Below are 22534 nucleotides of genomic sequence, written 5' to 3'. Positions count from 1 at the left end.
CAAAACATGCATTGATTCAAAAACGTTCAGAAATTAAATAAAAAAAAAAAATTAAATTTGTAAGATTAAATAAAAAAAACAAGTTTTTTTTAACTGAAAGTAAGGAGCGACATTAAAACTTAAAACGCACAGAAATTACTTCGTATATGTAAGAGGCTGCTTCCTCATCAACGCCCCGCTCTTTACGCTAAAGTTTTTTACTGTTTTAAAAAGAAGAATTGAGAGAAAGAGTCAAACTTTAGCGTAAAGAGCGGGGCGTTGATGAGGAAGCAGCCTCCTTCATATACGAAGTAATTTCTGTGCGTTTTAAGTTTTAATGTCGCTCCTTACTTTCAGTTGAAAAAATTTGTTTTTTTATTTAATAATATCAAAGGAACCAATATTACAGACTTGGTTTAAAAATATTCCTAGGAAAGAAGCCATATTAGATAGGAAGATTTTTCTTAGCCCGTCCTTCTTCTATATTCATCTTAAAGCTCGATAAAATTTAGAAAATTTGGGCCTAAAAATTCAATTTTTGAGGTTTAAGACAAACCCCCCCTCCCCACAGAAAGATTCAGTAAAAATACTTTCCAATAGTTGATACGTAGCTAATTTACGCTATACCTAATTTATGAAACTACAAAAGAATCAACTAAGTTAAAAGAAGCTAAGGAATAGTTGTCCGTGATAACCCTTCTTTTTATGTGGACCATGAAGCCCGCATAAAGAGCTCACATTCTATCTTCAAGAAAGAGTGGCCATCATGGCCATCCTAGGCCATCCTGGTACATTATGGCCTCTTGGACTGGAAGCTGCATTGATAGGTTTTTGACAATTCTAAATTGATTGCCTATCTAACAATTTTCAATTTAGAATAGTTAAGCCCTCTTCGAGTTAAAATTTTTAACTCACGCCACATAATAGCACAAAACACCGTTTAATTGTGGTACAATCTCTATTACCACTTCGAAAGGACGCTAGAACTTTGAGCTTCCATCCGAACGAGCCCTTTCCCAACATTTTAGGACCACATTTTGATACGATCTCCTTTAGAAAAATAAGCAACATAAAAAAAGAAAGCACTATCCGTTACTATATTCATGCAAGAATAATAAAATTAAAATTTTGGTTAGGAGTTGCTCTTTAATAATTAGTTATTACGGACAGTTTTAAAATTATTATAGCCTATTCGAACTAATATTTTACTAATACCGATATTTAGCTGCCGCTAATTGGTTCACTAAATTTTGCCCATCAAATTTTGCCTATCAGATTTTGCCCATCAGAATTTGTCGTAGACTATTTTAAATCAATTAGAAGGTGAAAAATCAGATTGGCAAAAATTGGCACTAACAGTTCTCGGTGGTTTAAAATCTCATTGCGCACGGACCTTTACAATTGCATATAAAGAAATAGCTGTCATATTGTCAAAAATTTAAATTGTATTATATCTCGAAATGGAGGTACGAAACGGTCAAGTTAGAAAGAAACATATTCTTTTTCTTTGTACTGAATACTAGACATTAAAAGCAATCATTAAGCTCTTAATTCATTTCCTCTTCTACTATTATTCATTTATCATCCTATCATCCTTTCTATTCTACCATCATCCTTTCTACTATTATTCATTTCCTCTTCTACTAAAATTATTCGCTCGTTTCTTCTTCTGCAACTCATAAAAAAGTCCAATTTTTACAAGACTTCTTAGTTACACGTTGTCGTAGCATTTCTAGAAGAATGACTTCAAAAGGAAAAAGTTTAACTCTCTAAATGGTTTGAAAGGAAGTTCTGTTAAAAAATTGTACAACTTTCCAAAGTTCATACCTTTTTGAAAGTTTTCATAAGACTCTTAGGAGATAGAAAGAGTGATGGATAAAAGAGGCTGTGGCATATGTGAAATTTCAAATTTCATGATGTTTTTACAAATCAAAACGTTTAAAAATAATTTCAAAAGTTTTAATTTCTAGAAGTTTTTAGAATTTTTATAGTTTTTTCCATAAATTTTCTGATATTGTTTCATAAGAAAAAAGTACATAAAAATTTCATAATTTCAAAATGTTTCAAAAAGTCAATGTTTTTAAACTTTTCATTAGACTTTTAGAAGCTAGAAATAGTGATGAATAGAAGAGGTCCTGACAAATGGTACGACAGGTATTGACTAGAAGAAAAACCTATGAATTTTCAAATTTCATGGTGTTTTTACAAATCAAAACGTTTAAAAATAATTTCAAAAGTTTTAATTTCTAAAAGTTTTCTAGAATTTTTATAGTTTTTTTCCATAAATTTTCTGATATTGTTTCATAAGAAAAAAGTAAATGAAAGTTTCATAATTTCAAAATGTTTCAAAAAGTCAATGTTTTTAAACTTTTCATTAGACTTTTAAAAGCTAGAAAAAGTGATGGATAGAAGAGGTCCTGACAAATGGTACGACAGGTATTGACTAGAAGAAAAACCAATGAATTTTCAAATTTCAGGGTGTTTTTACAAATCAAAACGTTTAAAAATAATTTCAAAAGTTTTAATTTCTAAAAGTTTTCTAGAATTTTTATAGTTTTTTTCCATAAATTTTCTGATATAGTTTCATAAGAAAAAAGTAAATGAAAGTTTCATAATTTCAAAATGTTTCAAAAAGTCAATGTTTTTAAACTTTTCATTAGACTTTTAAAAGCTAGAAAAAGTGATGGATAGAAGAGGTCCTGACAAATGGTACGACAGGTATTGACTAGAAGAAAAACCAATGAATTTTCAAATTTCATGGTGTTTTTACAAATCAAAACGTTTAAAAATAATTTCAAAAGTTTTAATTTCTAAAGTTTCTAGAATTTTTATAGTTTTTTCCATAAATTTTCTGATGTTGTTTCATAAGAAAAAAGTAAATAAAAATTTCATAATTTAAAAGTGTTTCAAAAAGTCAATGTTTTTAAACTTTTCATTAAACTTTTAGAAGCTAGAAATAGTGATGGATAGAAGAGGTCCTGACAAATGGTACGACAGGTATTGACTAGAAGAAAAACCTATGAATTTTCAAATTTCATGGTATTTTTACAAATCAAAACGTTTAAAGGTAATTTCAAAAGTTTTAATTTCTAAAAGTTCTTAGAATTTTATAATTTTTTTCCTCAAATTTTCTGATATTGTTTCATAAGAAAAAAGTAAATAAAAATTTCATAATTTCAAAATGTTTCAAAAAGTCAATGTTTTTAAACTTTTCATTAGACTTTTAGAAGCTAGAAATAGTGATGGATAGAAGAGGTCCTGACAAATGTTACGACAGGTATTGACCAGAAGTTAAACCTATGAATTTTCAAATTTCATGATGTTATTACAAATCAAACGCTTAAAAAATTTTCATAATTTCGAAAGTTTTAATTTTAAAAGCTTTATGATTTTTATAATTTTTTCCCCTATATTATCTGATATTGTTTCTTAAGAAAAAAGTAAATAAAAATTTCATAATTTCAAAAATATTTTAGTTTTAAAAGTTTTATAATTTTTTTAATTTTTTCCCCTAAATTATCTGATATTGTTTCTTAAGAAAAAAGTAAATAAAAATTTCATAGTTTCAAAATGTTTTAAAAAGTTCATTTTTTTAAAACTTTTCATCCGACTCCCAGAAGCTAGGAATAGTGATGGACAAATTTCTTGGAGTTTTCAAAAATCAAAACATTTTAAAAGTTTCCATAATTTCAAAAGCTATAATTTCAAAAGTTTTACTAATTCCCTAATTTGTTTTTTCCCTAAATGATCTGATTTTGTTTCTTAAAAATTTTCATAAGTTTCAAAAGTTTTTCAAAGTTCATACATTTTTATAAGTTTTCCTCAGACTCTAAGGAGCTAAAAATAGTGATGGATAGAAGAGGTTCTGCAAATGTTACGACAGGTATTGGCTAGCCAAAAACTTACGAATTTTCAAATCGCATCAAGGTTTTACTGATCAAAACCTTTTAATAGTTTTCGTAATTTCAAAAGTTAATTTCTTAAAGTTGTTATAATCTTCATAATTTGTTTTTCCCTAAAATACCTGATATTGTTACTTAAGAAAAGTAAAAAAAATTATTATATCAAAAAGTGTTTTTGAAACTTTGGTGTTTTTTCCCTAAATTACCTGATAGGCCTATTGTTACTTAAAAAAAGAAATAAAACTTTATAATTTTTCAAAAAAATTATTATTTTTCAAAAAAAGTTTTCAAAAGCCCATGTTTTTCAAAAGTTTTCATTAGACCCTCAGGAGCTTGAAATACTGATAGATAGAAGAGGTTATGACATAATTACAACATGCATTGTCTAGAAGAAAAACGTATGCATTTTCAAATTTTTGTGAGTTTAAAAAAAAACATTTTAAAAGTTTTCATAATTTGAAAAACTTAATCTCAAAAAGTTTTTATAGTTTCCCTAACTTGTTTTTTCCCCCTAAATTATCTGATTTGTTTCATAAAAAAATCATAATTTGAAAATTCTTCCAAAAGTTCTTACCTTTTTAAAAGTTTTCATAATACTTTTTTTTAAGGAGCTAGAAAGAGTGATGGATAGAAGAGGTTGTGACACATGTTACAACAGGTATTGGCTAGTCAAAAGCGTATGAATTTTCCGATCTCATCAAATTTTTATAAAATCAAAACATTTTAAAAGTTTTTATAATTTCAAAATTTTCATTTCAAAAAGTTTTCATAATATCCCGAATTTTTTTTTCTTTAAACTAAATAAAAGAAACCTTTTCCGCAAAATAAGTTTTGAAGAAAAAAAAGAGCTCCATTAAACCAAAAATGAGCAAATATAGAATCAAATAATCTACCAAGCGTAAAACTACCACAAATTGGCATCAATGAATAAATGAAACCAAAAACGAACATAAATTACAATAAATAACCGATTGAAACTCCAAACGAGCAGAAATTAAAATGATTAGGGCTCACAATCCTTAAGCCTTCTCAAGGCTAGAACATAATTTGCACTTTACTGAAAAAAATAGTGTTGAATGTGTATAGTCAGTTTAATATACATATGCTCATGTTTATTCTTTGAAATATTAATAGTTTTTGATTTATTTAAGCTATAGAAATTAAAACATTTTAACTTTTTTTTGGCCTTGAAAACAATAGGGGTTGTAAGCCCGAATCATTTTAATTTCTGCTCGTCCTGAGTCTGACTCGGTTATTTACTGTAATTTTTATTCATTTTGAGTTTCATTTATTTGTTGATGCTGATTTGTGGTAGTTTTACGCTAAACTAAAATGTGTGCTGGAGGGGGGGCAAATGCTCTCTGATCACCTCAACTCTTAAAAAGGGACTAGTACTTCTGATCACCAATCCAATTAGTCCCCTCCAAAGTTTATACGACCACCCTTTCTATAAAAAAATCTTATATGCCACCTGGGCAAAACTTTCAACCCATGTTCCGAGGACTGTAGGGGGGGGGGGTTATCCTTAAAAATATAATTTCAACTACGCTGAACAAAACAGCTATCTAAAAATTTTAATTGGAGGTGTTGGGGGAAATAACGGGCGTGGGGGCTGGTTGCCATCCAATCACTTTTGACTATTAAAAAGGGCACTAGCCCTTTCAATTTCCTATCGAATGAGCCCTTTTTGAAGTTTCTACTACAACTCCTTCTATACAAAGAGTCCTGGTTTAAACAACCCCCCCCCAAAAAAAAATAATACAAAAAATACATTGTCCCAATATCGTTCTTTACTTAGGCATCGCTATTACATTGCCTATAATAATCTGATTTTGTTTCTTTAAAAAAAAAAAAAAAAAAAAAAAAAAAAAAAAAATCAACTTCATAATTTCAAAAAGTTCATAACTTTTTTAGGTTTTCGTTACTCTCTTAGGAGCTAGAAAGTGTGATGGATTGAAGAGGTTGACAGATGTTACGGCAGATATTTGACTGGCAGAAAAAAGTTCGGATTTTTGAAGTTTCTTTTTTGAAGCCCTTTTTGAAGTTTCTACTACAACTCCTTCTATACAAAGAGTCCTGGTTTAAACACCCCCCCCCAAAAAAAATCTTATATGCCACCTGGGCAAAACTTTCAACCCATGTTCCGAGGACTGTAAGGGGGGGGGGGTTATCCTTAAAAATATAATTTCAACTACGCTGAACAAAACAGCTATCTAAAAATTTTAATTGGAGGTGTTGGGGGAAATAACGGGCGTGGGGGCTGGTTGCCATCCAATCAATTTTGACTATTAAAAAGGGCACTAGCCCTTTCAATTTCCTATCGAATGAGCCCTTTTTGAAGTTTCTACTACAACTCCTTCTATACAAAGAGTCCTGGTTTAAACAACCCCCCCCCCCTAAAAAAAATAATACAAAAAATACATTGTCCCAACATCGTTCTTTACTTAGGCATCGCTATTACATTGCCTATAATAATCTGATTTTGTTTCTTTAAAAAAAAAAAAAAAAAAAAAAAAAAAAAAAAAAAAAAAAAAAAAAAAAAAAAAAAAAAAAGAAAAAAAAAATCAATTTCATAATTTCAAAAAGTTCATAACTTTTTTAGGTTTTCGTTACTCTCTTAGGAGCTAGAAAGTGTGATGGATTGAAGAGGTTGACAGATGTTACGGCAGATATTTGACTGGCAGAAAAACGTTCGGATTTTTAAATTTCATGAAGCTTATACAAATCAAAATATTTGGGAATTGAAATGGTTTGCTAGAATTGTGAACTTTATAATTTTTTTTTGTGAACTTTTTATTTTATAGGGACCCACAACACCTCCCTATCCTGTAAAACCTAGGAAATACATTATGATAGGCCAAAGTAAGGCCATAACAAATCAAACAGTTCATGGTAACGAACTGTAGTAAGGAGCGACCCGGCTCAATAGTAACCGAAACTCTAAAAAATGGAATTTTGATACCAATATTTACATCAAAAGACTTGCATTCTCCGGCTCGTAACTTTTGATGGGTAAGACTAAACTTGATGAAATTTATATATTTAAAATCAGCATTAAAAAAATTTGCCTTATTTTAGAAAATTGGGGGAAACACCCCCTAAAAGTTTTACAATCTTTAAGAAAATCATACCATCAGATTCAGCATATCAAGTTTCAAGCTCCTGTCTACAAAATGCGGTATTTTGCGTTTTTTGCCAGAAGAAACATCACGGATGCGTGTTTATTTGTTGATTTGATTTTTTCCCCAGGGGTGATCTTATTGACTCAGTGGTTCTAGAATGTCGCGAGAGTGCTCATTATAACGGAAATTAAAAGTTCTAGTTCCCTTTTTAAGTGACCAAAAAATTGGAGGGCCCCTAGGCCCCCTCCCACGCTCATTTTTCCTCAAAGTTACCGGATCGAAATTTTGAGATAGTCATTTTATTGACTGTAGTAAAAAACCTAATAACTATGTCTTTGGGGACGACTTACTCCTCCACAGTCCCCATGGGAGGGGCTGCAAGTTACTACCTTTGACCAGTGTTTACATAAAGTAATGGTTATTGGGAAGTGAAAAAGACGTTTTCAGGGATTTTTTTTGTTTTTTTTTTTTTGGGGGGGGAAGCTTAAAAGAGGGGTACATGGAAGGCAGATATTTGACTGGCAGAAAAACGTTCGGATTTTTAAATTTCATGAAGCTTATACAAATCAAAATATTTGGGAATTGAAATGGTTTGCTAGAATTGTGAACTTTATAATTTTTTTTTGTGAACTTTTTATTTTATAGGGACCCACAACACCTCCCTATCCTGTAAAACCTAGGAAATACATTATGATAGGCCAATATAATATAAATATATTTATATAATATATATAATATATTATATAATATATATATATATATTAATATAATATATAATATAATATATATAATATAATATAATATATATAATATAAATATATAATATAATAAAATTATGATAGGCCGCATATAAGGGGTTCACCTCCACGAAATACCAAGCTCCTTAGGCAAAAAGTATTTTTAGTAATTTCAACTATTTATTCTACGGCCTTTGTGATTCAGGGGTCATTCTTAAGGAATTGGGACAAAATTTAAGCTTTAATGTAAAGAGCGAGGTATTGAAGAAGGGGTTAATTGGTAAGTTACGTATATTTCTTACTAATGAAAACGTTCGTAAAATTTTTAAAAGTTTTAGTTACCTTTTAAGTAATCAACAAATTTGAGGGCAACTAGGCCTCCTCCCCCGCTCCTTTTTTCTCAAAATCTTCCGATTAAAACTGTGAGAATACTATTTAGCTAAACAAAATTAATATGAAAATTTCATTTTATTTATTTATGTTCGGAGAGCCGAAATCAAAACGTGCATAAATTCAAAAACGTTCAGAAATTAAATAAAAAAAAAAAAAACAGCATTTTTACCTGAAAGTAATGAGCGACATTAAAACTTAAAACGAACAGAAATTACTCCGTATATGAAAGGGGCTTTTCCTCCTCAACGCCCCGCTCTTTACGCTAAAGTTTTTTACTGTTTTAAAAAGTAGTTAAGAGAAAGAGTCAAACTTTAGCGTAAAGAGTGGGGCGTTGAGGAGGAAAAGCCCCTTTCATGTTCGGAGCAATTTCTGCTCGTTTTAAGTTTTAATGTCGCTCCCTACTTTCAGGTAAAAAAAAACTTGTTTTTTTAATTTAATAATAATAAGAAATCGTATGTGCATTGAACAACTTAAATCTCGGAGATGACTATATGCTATCGCATATCGACTGTGCTAAAGCCAACCTTTATTTTTCAGTTATTTTAGAAAATTCCAAAATGATAGTTCTTGTCATTTTTGGAACCGGAGAAATGAATGAAGATACATAATTTAGTCAATTGATACTCGAAATCCGTTTTCTTCGGATTTTTGCCACCCCATTTTCCACTGGACTTTGTCATTATTACAGATTTTGTAATTCTAATATACCAATTGTTAGGGTCATTGGCCCAAATAGGACACTGGGAACAAAGACGAATGAAATATTTTTTTTGCTCTTTTGATGCTAGATCGTATCTTAGAAAGTATAGATGTTTATACTCTAGATGTATCTTAGAAATTCTCACTGTACCATTCGATTTCCGGTGTAGAGACTAGGGGCGATTTATCCTTAAATAAAAATTAGATTTTTATGCAGAGAAGAGCTGAAGTCGCAGCAGCAGTGGATAATTCAATATTATTTGGGATAATTCAATATTTTTAGATACTCCTACTTTTTATCCACTGTTTGATTTAAAGTCGATTTGAAATAAATAAATAAACGAAATGATATAAAAAAATAAATAGAAACTTACTCTATGCCTTAAATTATATGTTAGGACCAAATTTCTCGCGAATGAGTTAGCAAATGCATGGTAAAAATCTAACACTTACCAACTGTTAGGGTCATTGGCCCAAATAGGATACTGGGAACAACTACGAACGAAATTTTTTTTGCTCTTTTGATACTAGATCGTATCTTAGAAAGTATAGGTGTTTATACTCTAGATGTATCTTAGAAATTCTGACTACCATTCGATTACCGGTGTAGAGACTAAGGTGATTGGTCCTTAATTACAAATTGAATTTTTATGCAGAGAAGAGCTGAAGTCGCAGCAGCAGTGGATAATTCAATATTATTATATACTCCTACTTTTTATCCACTTTTTTGATTTAAAATCGATTTGAAGTAAATAAATAAACGAAATAAAATAAATAAATAGAAACTTACTCTATGCCTTAAATTATATGTTAGGACCAAATTTCTCGCGAATGAGTTGGCAAACGCATGGTAAAAATCTAACACTTCTAATAATTTATCCCGCTTGATTGAATGTAAATCACAGTATGTAAGAGCCCTAACATTGGCTACTGATTGTCCGATAGTTGTGTCTTTCCAAAAAGTGTCTCCGAATACATCACCTTTGCCTAAAAAGTAAAGAAAATAATGAATCAGTGTAGAAATTTCATTGAATTGAATAAATTGTGTATTCAAAAAAGTAACTAAAACAGTGGCATCAATTGGAGGGAAAGGCAGGGATAGCTGTGCTCCTTTGATTTTTTGGTCACTCATCTATTTGAAAAATACTCCTTTCGGGATATTTTCATGGAAAAATACTTTTTTTGGGATATTTCTTATTAAAAAAAAACAAAACATATTTCTATTTCATTTTATTCTTGGAAAAACGACAAGTTTGGCCCCCATATATATTAAAAATACATGACAACTTAAGGGGAATTGACGCAACTTAATTAAAAAAATGCCTGTCTGATCTAGGAAATAAATGAAGAGATCAGTTAAAGCAAAATGAATGAAATGGAACAATTGTGCTTTTCCTGGCAGCAAATGTTGCCATTGTCTAGAAAAAGAAAAAAAAAAAAAATGAATGAGTATAGAAATAAATATCTGATTGAATGAATTATGTTTCTTCAAAAAAATATCTAAAAAATGTCTCCTTGGTGTTGGAACATAAGGAACGAATAAGACCAGAATGAATGAAATGAAACAATTGTGCCTTTCTCAACTTCTACTCCAATTAAATCCCCCTTGGTTGGAAAATAAAGAAACAGAGGATAGATTGCAAATATAATGATTGAATTAATAAATTATATTTTCCGAAAAAGCATCTACGAAATATCTCTTTAGTAGATGAAATAAGTGAAGGAAGATGAAAATTGTGACTTTTCAAACAGCCTCCCTAAATATGTTTCATTTGCCTAGGAAATGAAAAAATAAATAAATGAATGTAGAAAAATTAATTGAATTAAGTGAATTACTATTTTTGAAAAAGCATTTCCAAAATTTCTGATTGGTTGAAAACAGACTAAGGAATGGATTAAAATAGAATGAATGAAGTGCAACAATTGTGCATTTCCAAATACTTTTACCAAATATTCATCCTTTGCTTGGAAAATGAAGAAATAAATGAAAGAATTTCGAAAGAATGATCAAATTGAATAAATTTAGGCGTTACAAAAAGCATATTTCAACATGTCTTCTCTGTCTAGTAAAAAAATATGCAAGTAGATGAGTATAAGGAGACGGAATGATATAAAAAAGTTTGTTTTTCCAAAATTATTCCCAAAATGTTTTCTTTGCCTAGAAAATTACTGAAGGAATTAATCGAGTTTTATCGAGAAATACGCCTTGTAGTAAGATAATTGTCCTGGGTGATCACCGAAAAGCAAATCACCAAAATTAAACAGTTCGTGGCAACTAACTGTAAGTAAGGAGCGATCCGGCTCAATAGTAACCAAATCTCTAAATAAACATAATTTTTATACCAATATATATATATATATATATATATATATATATATATATATATATATATATATATATATATATATATATATATATATATATATATCAAAGGAATTGAATATCTGCCTTATATAAGTTTCATTAAGTTTAGTCCTACCCATCAAAGGTTATGAGCCTGAAAAAATTTACCTGATTTTTGAAAAAGGGATAAACAGCCTCTAAAAGCCATATAATCTTAATAAAAATTACACCATTAGATTCATCGTATTAGGGAATTCTATTTAGAATATTCAAGCTCCTGTCTGCAAAAATATGGAATTTTGTATTTCTGCCAGAAGAAAGATCACGGATGCGTGTTTATTTGTTTTTTTTTCCGAGGGGTCATCATATTGACCCATTGAACCATAGGGAGCATAGGGAGAGGGCTCATTCTTACGGAAATTAAAAGTTATAGTGCTCTTTTTAAGTGACCAAAAATTGGAGAGTAATTGGGCCCCCTTCCACACCATTTCCCCCAAAATCTTCCTATCAAAATTCTGAGATTGCTATTTTGTTTAGCATAGTTGAAATGCCTATTAATAATGTCTTTGGAGATAGCAATACCCCCCCCCCATCCCATGGGGAAAATTTTTCAAGGTATAAAAAAATTATATTTGTTCATGTATATTTTGTTCGTGTATATTTCGTGTATATTTGTTCATGGTTTGTAAGGTTTGTTCATTTGCTATTGGGAAGTTATTGGGATCCATACATTTTTCGGGTGGGGAGGGATTTTTCGCTGGAGAGACTTTGGACGGGGAGAATTTCCCACGGAGAGGGAAGTTTCTAGGGGGTGAACTTTTCAGGGAAAATTGTATGCCGGGGAATTTGTCAGAATTCGTATACGAAATTTCTTTATACGTCTTGCTCTCTCCTTACCGACTGAATTTTACGCGTGGAAGTGTTAAGGGTAATTATCTGGGATAAATTTTCACCAGGATTGAATTGTCCAGAGGATATTATTATGGAGAAGGGGATTTTTCTGTAGAGTTGGGGCCAGATTTCCTGCGTTGTTTAAGAACGATCACAAATTAAATAAAAAAAAATTTCAACTGAAAGGAAAGGAGTAACATTAAAACTTAAAACGATCAAAAATTATTAGGTATAGGCGTTGAAAGAGGATGCCCCCTCCTCAACGCCTCACTCTTTACACTAAAGTTTAAATTCGGTCCCAGTTTTTTAAAACCGACTCCTGAAACACAAGGGTTGTTTAAATAGAACAATAAGTAACCTTTTCAAAAGTGCCAAAAAAGAAGAGTGAGGTGACACCTATTAATTTCGATTCAAAGGCAGAGGGTAAAATGGAGGTATTGCAGAAAATAAGTGGGCAATTAAGCATACATCAGCTTTCGTATGTATGCCTAAGTCTAAGCTGGATTCACTGATGAGCTTTGTATTAGACTCCAAAGATAGTTTGACGCCACCCCCCAAAAATATTATGACCAAAAATATTACAAATCTTGTGTTTTTGATTCGTTTTATTAATGACCTTTTTAGTTTCTCTATCTTTTTATTTTTCGTTTAAGTTTCTGTTTTACCCATATAAGTGCTAGAGAAAAAATTGCGGCTAGGTAACTTGTCCCCAGAAAAAAATGTTCCTAGGACATTTATCGAGAGATAAGCATTCTAATAGGATAATTTTCCTGGATGATCATCCAAAATCAGCTGAATTAAATAGTTCGTGGTACGAACTTTAAGTAAGGAGTGATGCAGCTCAATAGTGACCGAAAACCGAAGAAACAGCGTCTTGATAACAATAGATACATCAAAAGAATCGAATTCTAATGATTATTCCAAATATGTAAAATTCATCAATTTTAATGGTTCCCATAAGAAGTTACGAGCCTAAGAAAATTTTTAATTTTTTGGAAAAGGGGGGAAACACCCCAAAAACATTAAACAATCGTAATGAAAATCACCCCATCAGATACAGCATTCCAGAGAACCCTACTATAAAGGTTTCAAGCTCATATGTACAAAAATGTGGAATTTTGCATTTTTTGCCAGAAGAAAGATCACGGATGCGTGTTTATTATTATGTTTTTTTCTCCAGGGGTGATCGTATTGAGCCAGTGATCTTAGAAGTTCAGGAGAGGGCTCATTTGATCGGAAATCAAAGGTTTTAGTGCCCCTTTTAAGTGAGGAAATATATTGGAGGTTAGATAGCCCCCCTCCCACCTTCAGTTGTCCCCCAAAGTAACCCAATCAAAAATTTGTGATAGCCATTTTTTTGGCATAGTCAAAGAATCTAGTCTTTGAAAATAACTTAACCCCTCAGTCCCCAGGGGAAGGTATGGAAGTTATGAACTTTGCCCATTGTTTACATGTGGTACTTGTTATTTGCCGTTATTTGTTTTCGGGGGGTTTGGGAGGGGGAGGGTATGTGGGAAGATCTTCCCATGGAAGAAGGGAATTTCCTATGGAGGGGGAGCCAGATATGCCAGCATAATTTAAAAACGATCTAAAATTGAATAAAAAAATCAAGTTTTTTTTTCTGCTGAAAGTAAGGAGCAACATTAAAAATATGATGAACAGAAATTATTACTTATATGAGGAGGGTCGCTCCCTCGTCAATACCTTTCTTTTTACGCTAAAGTTTCTTTTTAGTACTTGTAAATGGGCTTTCTATTTTAATTAAACAGCCTTTGTGACTCATGAGTCATTCTTAACCCTTAATTGGTAGGGTGAAAAAAGTTACACTAACTGCAGGGTGGGGGTCTGCGGGACTTCACGTTTTAAAAATTCAAGATAAATACTGTTGTAACTTTATCGCCACTTCGCTTACAACACATTCAGATATACTAGTTGAAAACACAAAAACACAACACACTTTCCACTTTTCGCATTTGGGGCACATGAACTTTGTATGTTCCATAAATACACTTTTTGGCACAAAGTGTAGGTATACCTGGGTTTTTTGTCTTCGCTTAGGGAGCAAATGATGCAACGATCTTTTCAGTCATTGGGTTCTGACGAAAAAGCCTGGGGAACATTCTCCAATGAAATTCATGTGTAGTTGTCCATCAAATTCTGCATTGCTCGTGGTATCCTTTGGAGGGTTGCTCTGATTCTACGTTGCAATTCGATGAGGGATCGTCCTAACTCTATCAGCATTTTTCTTTGGGCAAAGTCTTTTTCTTTGGGTATTGACCAGATCAGAATGACATTGGCCTTGAACCTATTTATGTTCATGATCATATGCCACAGCTCCTTGGACTATATTTTCGTGTGGCGGCTAGTCATGTAAGTGGCCCAATTTTTGGTTAAAGAGTCCACGTCAGTTTTGTTTTGTTGTATATCGTGGTGATCTCAGGTTTACCACTCTCATGTCCAATTTCTGCTGAACAAGTGGATTGACAAAGCAAGAATAACTGTATTTATTTCTTCGGAATATCCGACACCCGGTTTAGATGGTCTCGAACTCTGAAGATGGACGAGTTGGTTTTCATTGTGTCTACGATGGTCATTCTAAAGTGTCTGGGCATTTCAATAAGCTCTATAAACGTGAACCACTGTCCGGCAGATATTTTGGGATTCGAATCTTTTGAATAATTTACAAGGTTCATATTTGCGTTTGAATTAAAGCATTGTGGATTTCAACCAGAGGTATTTCCTTTCCAGTGTACACAAAGACATTAAATAGATAAAATGTCTTCAAGACCACTAGACATTAAATCTTGATTCCATATTTGTTCGGCTTAGAATAAATGTACTTCTTGAATTAGAACTGTCCTCTAAATAGAACTAGCATTTTATCAATTGTCAATTAGTCGCCTGGTTAGTAATTTACTATGCAGTTTCTGGTCAAGAGGTTAAATATCTCTTCGATTGGAGCAGAATATATACCTCTTCGGTGACGTGTGTGTCTATCATTAGACAGAAGACTTCCAGATAATGGAATTGCTTCAGGCTCAATGAAGCGTGGAAAATGTCCAGCCCAGTTCCATCAGCTGCAAAGAGACCTTTGCAATCTTCACTGCCCGACTCGAATCCTCCAGAGAGATACAGAAGTCTTAAAAAGATTCACGTCTCTATGACGTCGACTGGTTTCAAGTACGTTTGCTTATCTACAATTTTAAAGTCATAATGTAGGCGGTACTCGTCAATCTTGGCATTGGTGTGAAGGACAATCCTCTCAAGGATCTCGGCTGTGAGGAAAAGGTCAAATGCCTTTCAAGGGGGTTTTAGGTCTTTGTTCTCTCGCGTGTCCTTTGAGACCTGAAAAGTGTATAATAAGATAACAGGTTCTCGTGCCTCCTTTGTAAGTTCTTCGGTTTGTTAGTAGCCTTGCTCCGGTCTGTCAATTGTTTCATAGAAGAACATATTCTAGCTATAAATGGTATTTTCCAGCTCTGATAACCAAATAAAGATGGATTTATCCAAAGAAATAAAGTAAAAAGGTTTCAGTAAAAACAAAATCTTTCCCTCTCGTATGTAAGACACTTAAACAAGTTGAAATGAAAATAATTGCTCTCTAAAAGGCTCGAAAAAACTTATATTAAGAAAAAATTAACTTATATCAGGGTTGGGTCTGTCAGACCCCAGAGCCCTGTATCTGAGCACCTTCAAGTATTTTCAAGATGTTCTCTACCTGAGGTTTATAACCCAATTTGTCCAAAAAAATAAAAGAGATATCAGCCTCCTAGCATAGCCAAGAATCCGTTTTGGAGAAACTTTGGCGTTGGGGTCTGACAGACCCCACCCTGCCTGTTAAGGGTTGAAGAATTTGGAAAAAATTCGAACTTTAGCGTAAAGAACGAGGTATTGACGAAGGGGTGACCCTCCTCATATACGTAATAATTTTTGTTGCTTTTTACTTTCAGTTGAAAAATCATGTATTTTTATTTAATAAGAAATTGCAATGCACTTGGAAACAGTTTATGTTTAAGGTTCCACTTTACCCATCTAACTGCTATGAAAAATGCTTTCCCCTGGGAAACTTGCACCATAGGAAAAGTTATACCCACGTAAGACTTTACAATATAATACTTATCCCCCCAAAAATTGCTTGTAGAAAGTTTTATCAATAGCTGTGGGATAATAACCCTTGAGAATCACTCAAAAGCAACTAAATACAGTGTATTTAGAAATATTTTTGTTTAATCCTCAGTTTTATCCGTTTAAGTGGTAGGAAAACTACTTACTCCTGGGGAAATTGCACCAAAGAAAACAGCAAACTTGCTCCCAGGCAATATTTAGAGAGATAAGCTTGGCTTTGGAATAAGCATCCTCGAGAATCACCCAAAAGTAATTGGATAGGAAATTCCAATACATTTGTAAATAATCTCTTATTCATAAATGAATCTCATAGGAATTGGCGCTTGGTCTATTAGAGGGTACGGGAAGGCAAAATTCGTATCACCGGACCTTTTTCTATTTGTAGATATTGCAGTCTGCATATGCACGGTACAGGTATATATTTATGTTCAGAGTAAGTGACTGTTCTGGAAGCAGGAAAAGCGGAGAGATGAACTTGGAAACACTTTCCAATGCTTCAATTTTCAATTTAGTGTGTTTTCAAAAACCTTATTTGCATAGCAGGACAAAACAAAAAAACTGATTTCCCAGGAAAATTCAAGACAAAACAGGGATTTTAAACTAAAGAACTGACATATGAGACCAGGAGTAGTGAAAGAAATCAGTCAAACATTTCGTACCGATGTTAAGGGTACCACTTCAGCTTAGGAAAAATAAAACAATACCGAGCCCGTATGTTCAGGCACATGAGGCCAGGAATAGCAAAAGAAATCAGGGAGATATTTCTTACCGATGTTTAGGGTACCATTTCTGCTTCGGAAAAACAAAAACGAAAGGTATGCCAGAACAACTAAAAACATGACTTTATAAAAAATCATAACATAAAACAGAAGAAGATTATTAGCTAAAGATATAAACCATCACTTAAATTTACAATTTAAGTTAAAACATGATTGAGGTACTTATTTTAACCTAAAGATGGCAAAAAAAATCTCAGTAAAAATATCATTTAGCTTCTTTCAGCTTGAATATACGTTTTGTTACCAAATAAAGAATCAATAGCTATCGATTTTAACTTCATTAGAATCGAAAACTTTTCCCCACATTCTGTACACTTTCCTCTAAAGCTGTTTAGTATCTAACGAAGGCAATATATGCCTTGATATTCCCATTGTTTCCCCCCTAAGGACCAAAGAGAGAAATTACAATATCCCGAAGTCCATCCTTAACCATCACACCTGACAAGGTCAACATCGCAAAATATGAAAATTGCTTCCCTGGAGGAAGCAAATCACTAAAGGAACAAAAGAGATGGATACAGTACGAGCATCGTTAGTTAAGAATTTTCTCACAGAACCTTTTCAAATAAAGGTCAAAATGATATTCCTCCTGGGAAAATGTTTAGGGCAGGTTTGAATGAAGTGTACATTAATGCATCGTAATATAGTTGATATCTTTATTTATTCATAGACGGATCAATATAGTTCACGGTGGTTTTATGTCTTATTAACAGTCAATAAGGAGCCTGGGATTGGTGTAAGAGTCATAGAGCTAAGATAAATACAGCGAACATTTTATGCAACACAGCAAACAGCACGTGTCTATGAAAGCTCCTTGCACTTTTTTACTGCCATCTTTCTAGATGGTAGCCAACAGTTGAAGCAGCAGTAAATAGGTTGTGCTCCAGAGGAAAATGTTTAGGGTTGGTTTGATTGAAGGCTATATTAATGTATCTTAATATAGTTGATGTCTTTATCAACTTTATTTGTAGACGGATCGATGCAATACATCGGTGGTTTTATGTATTATTAACAGTCAATAAGGAGCCTGGGATTGGTGCTAGAGTCATAGAGCTATGATAAATACACCGAAGATTTTATGCAACACAACAAACAGCAAGTGTTTTTAAAAACTTCTTGCGCTTTTTTCAGTGCTACCAGCAAGGCCATCTTTCCAGGTGGTAGCCAACAGTTGAAGCAGCCGCAAATACATTGTGCTCCAGGGAAAAATGTTTAGGGTAGGTGTAGTTGATGCCTTTATTTATTCATAGACGGATCAATATAGTTCAACAGCGAATTTACGTCTTATTAACAATCGAAAAGAGCCTGGGATTGGTGCTATAGTTATAGAGCTATGATAAATACACCGCCGATTTTATGCAACACAACAAAATGCACGTGTTTTCATAAACTTCTTGCGCTTTTTTCACTGCCACTAGCATGACCATCTTTCCAGGTTGTAGCCGACAGTTAAAGCAGCAGCAAATAAATTGTGATCCAGGGAAAAATATTTAGGGTAGGTGTAGCTGATGCCTTTATTTATTCATAGACGGATCAATAAGTTCAACGCGGTTTTATGTCTTATTAAGAATCGATAAGGAACCTGTGATTAACGCTAGGGTTTTAGAACTATCATAAATACACCGAAGGTTTTATGCAAGATTACAGACAACATGTGGCTTTGAGAGAACCTTGCGCTTTTTAGCTGCAGCCTAGGCCATTTTCCCAGGTGCTAGCTAACAGTTGAAGCAGCAGCTAATACTTTGTGCTCCAGAAAAAAAGGTTTAGCATAAATTTAATTGAGGGTTAACATTAACATATCTTAATATAGTTGATATATTTACTTTCTCATAGACAGATAAATACAAATCATTGGCAGTTTTATGTATTATTGACATTCAATAAGGAGCCTGGAATTGGTGCTGCAGTCATAGAGATATGATAAATACACTGAAAAGTTTATGCAGCACAACAAACAGCACGTGTTTTTGAAAGCTTCTTGCGTTTATTTCACTACTGCCAGCTAGGCTGTCTTTCTGGCTGGTAGTCAACAGTAGAAGCAGCAGCAAATAAATTGTGCTCCAGGGAAAAATGTTTAGGGTAGGTGTAATTGATGCCCTTATTTATTCATAGACGGATCAATACAGTTCAACGGCGGTATTAAGTCTTATTAACAATCAATAAGGAGCCTATGGTTGACGCAAGAGTTATTGAACTATCATACATACACCGACGGTCTTATACAAAACTACAGACAACATGTGGCTTTGAGAGTTCCTTGCACCTTTTAGCTACAGCCTAAGCTATCTTTTAGCCTAGGCCATCAGGTGTACGCTAACAGTTGAAGCAGCAGCTAATACTTTGTGCTCCAGAAAGAAAGGTTTAACATAGATTTAATTGAAGACTAAAACTAACACATCTTAATATAGTTGATATACTTTTTTACTCATAGACGGATCAATACAATATATTGACAGTTTTATGTATTATTAACAGTCAATAAAGAGCCTGGGATTGGTGCTATAGTCATAGAATTATGATAAATACACCGGAAGTTTTATGCGACACAGCAAACAGAACGTGTCTTTGAAAGCACATTGGGCTTTTTACTGCCACCAGTAACGCCATCTTTCCAGGTGGTAGCTAACAGTTCAAGCAACAGCAAATACATTGTGCCCCAAGAGGAAAATGTTTAGGGTATGTATAGTCGATATATTTGCTTATTCATAGACGGATGGATACAGTTCGACGGCGGTTTTATGTCTTATTAACAGTCGATGAGGAGTCCGGGTTTGACACTAGAGTAATATAACTATCATAAATAACCCGATGGTCTTACGCAACACTACAAAAAACATATAGCTTTGAGAGCTCCTTGCGCTTTTTTCTGCAGTCTAGACCATATTCCAAGGTCTTAGCCAACAGCTGAAGCAGCAGCAAATACTTTTCGCTCTAGAAAAGAATGCTTAGCACAGATTTGATTGAAGCCTGCATTAACACATCTTAATATAATCAATATCTTTATTTATTCTTAGACGGATCAAAACAGTTCACCGGTGGTTTTATGTATAATTAACAGTCGATAAGGACCCTGGGATTGGCTCTATATTCATAGAGCTATGATAAATACACCGAAAATTTAATTGACACGACAGACAACATGCGTCTTCGAGAGCTACTTGCGCTTCATTGCTTTCGCCAGCAAGGTCATCTTTCCATATGTTTGCCAAAAAATGAAGCAAGAGCAAATAAATTGTCTGCTTCTGCTTGAGTAAGTTCTTGCAGCAATACTTGGAATTTCCAACAATCTCAAATTTTATTACTACAAATAATTAAAGCCAGCTTGAATCAAAATTTTGGACATTCATCAAAGTTCATTTCACAAACTAAGAAAAAAATCGCTAAGACTAAGAAAGGATAGCTTATCGTAAAGTTCGTGGTAATGAAATGGAAATAAGGAGTTGCCCGGCTCAATAGTAACTGAAACTCTAAGAAACAAAATGTTGATACCAATAGATATGTCAAAACAATTGGAGTTTTCTGTTGATTTCAAATGTGTAAATATCATTTAGTTTTATATTACCCACTAAAGGCTAGAACCCTGGGAAAATTTGCCTGATTTTTGAAAAAAGTGGAAACACTCCCTAAAAGCAATAGAATCTTAATGAAAATCAAGCCCTTAGATTAAGCTTATCAGAGAACACTACTGTAGAGGTTTCAAGCGCCTATCTAAAAAAAATGCGGAATTTTGTATTTTTTGGCGGAAGAACGATCACGGGTGCGTGTTTATTTTTTTATGTTTTTTTTTTTTTTTAAGGTGTGATCTTATCGACCCAGTCTTCCTAGAAAAGTGTGAGAGGGCTCATTTGAATGAAAATTAAAGTTCTATTGCCCCTTTAAAGTGACCGAAAAATTGGAGGGCAACTTGGCCCCCTCCCACACCTTTTTTCCTCAAAGTCGTCCGACCAAAACTTTAAGATAACCATTTAGTTCAGAATAGATGAAAGGCCGAATAACTTTACCTTTAGGGCTATCATGACCATCCCACAGTCTTATTAAGTTCTAAAATTTGCCCATTGTTTACGTATAGTGCTTGTTGTTGGCAAGTATGCTTACATTTTTTGGACAAGGTGGTGGAATTATCTATTGGTGGGATTTTCCTGGGGATAACTTTCCATGGAGAGGAGAGTTTCCAGGGAGCAAATTTTTCAGGGGAATTTTAAACTGGAGGAGTTATCCTGAATTCCTTTACGAAATTCTTCTTATCTCTTGCTTTCTAATTGCCAACTCAATTTGTGCATGAAGATTTTAAGGGCAGTTATCCGAGACAAATTTTCACCAGGATTAAATTGACCAGAGATTCTTGGAGAGGAGAGATTTTTCTGTAGAGGAGTAGCCAGATACCCAGGAATTATTTAGAAAATGATAAGAAATTAAATAAAAAAAGAAATTTTTTCAACTAAAAGTAAGGAGCATTAGACTTAGCAGCATTAAAAATTAAAACAAACAGAAATTGTTTCGTATATGAGTGGGGCTACACCTCAAAAACACTTTGCTCTTTACGCTTAAGTTTGAATTCTGTCTCAATTCTATAAGAGCGACTCCTAAAGTACTTTGTTTTTGATAAGTATTAAAAAGCTTTATGCTTGTGGATCTGATTTAAACATTGTCTTCTTCATATCTGACCGGAAGCACTGATGTCAACGCAATTACTAAAATAGGGACCAGCCTTTGGGTAAATATCATTTCGTATTAACTCGTGTCTGATACTCTTGCAGGTTATTAATGTGAATAATCGTCTTTTCTGTCAGATACCATTTTCTCAACTAGAAATTCCACCTGAGGAATTTCTCCTCAGGTGGCCCCCATTCTTGCTAGACGCGTCGCTGATGTTCAGCTGCTTGCTTTTTGTAATACTTTTTACATATTATCTGCAAGACATTATCCAAGAGGAGAGGATACCAGGTTTCAGTCCGCCCCCAAAAAAATGGCCCGATTCGAAAAAACTCAACTTTTCGTTGTCTTTCTAAACTTTTGGTATAACCCCTTTAAGGCCCCCAGATGAAAATATTGGACAAGACCTTGATTATCTGGTACCTGTTTCAGTAATGAATCTAAAAGAATCCAGCCATAGTTTTTTCGGATATGTGGCTAAAAATACAGCGACGACTAAGCAGATTTAGAATATGTGCCTTAAAATTCATGTTACTCAAATGCAGGTGGTATTTCTCTTGCCACAAAAATCCTGATGATTTTAGTACTACTTTATTAATACCTTTAACTATTCCTTGAATTTGCTCTTTTTCCGGTTTTTATTAATTTTGGCTACTTCAGAAAGAAGTTTCCGTGTAAGAGCCTGCTCGCAACATTGAAAAGGAAGAATTGTGTTAGCAAGGTTCAGTAGCTCTGGAATAAGAAAAAGAGATGGGATACGGGGGGGGATCGCCTATTTAGCATCCGAATGAAACTTGCTGATGCAAAGTTTATAATCGAAATTTGTTCCAACAAGTCTATGAAAAAAGACTAATTTTCGGTATTTAAGCAACAGAAATATTTTTGGCACCAAAATGCTCTGAAAAATTTG

At 33.2% G+C, this 22534-nt stretch overlaps 1 protein-coding gene across 1 annotated transcript in view; it reads right to left on the bottom strand.

Annotated features, from left to right (window-relative positions):
• The window catches only part of LOC136028698 (potassium voltage-gated channel protein eag-like), a 322053-nt gene that overhangs the window by 8417 nt on the left and 291102 nt on the right, over positions 1-22534 (bottom strand). The window contains 1 exon segment of the mRNA XM_065706529.1: positions 9623-9819. Coding sequence (XP_065562601.1) covers positions 9623-9819 — 197 coding nt within the window.

This window comes from Artemia franciscana, chromosome 7 (assembly GCF_032884065.1).
Source record: "Artemia franciscana chromosome 7, ASM3288406v1, whole genome shotgun sequence".
NCBI lineage: Eukaryota > Metazoa > Arthropoda > Branchiopoda > Anostraca > Artemiidae > Artemia > Artemia franciscana.
Note: the sequence above shows the minus strand (reverse complement) of the source record. Positions and strands in the feature narration are given on the sequence as shown.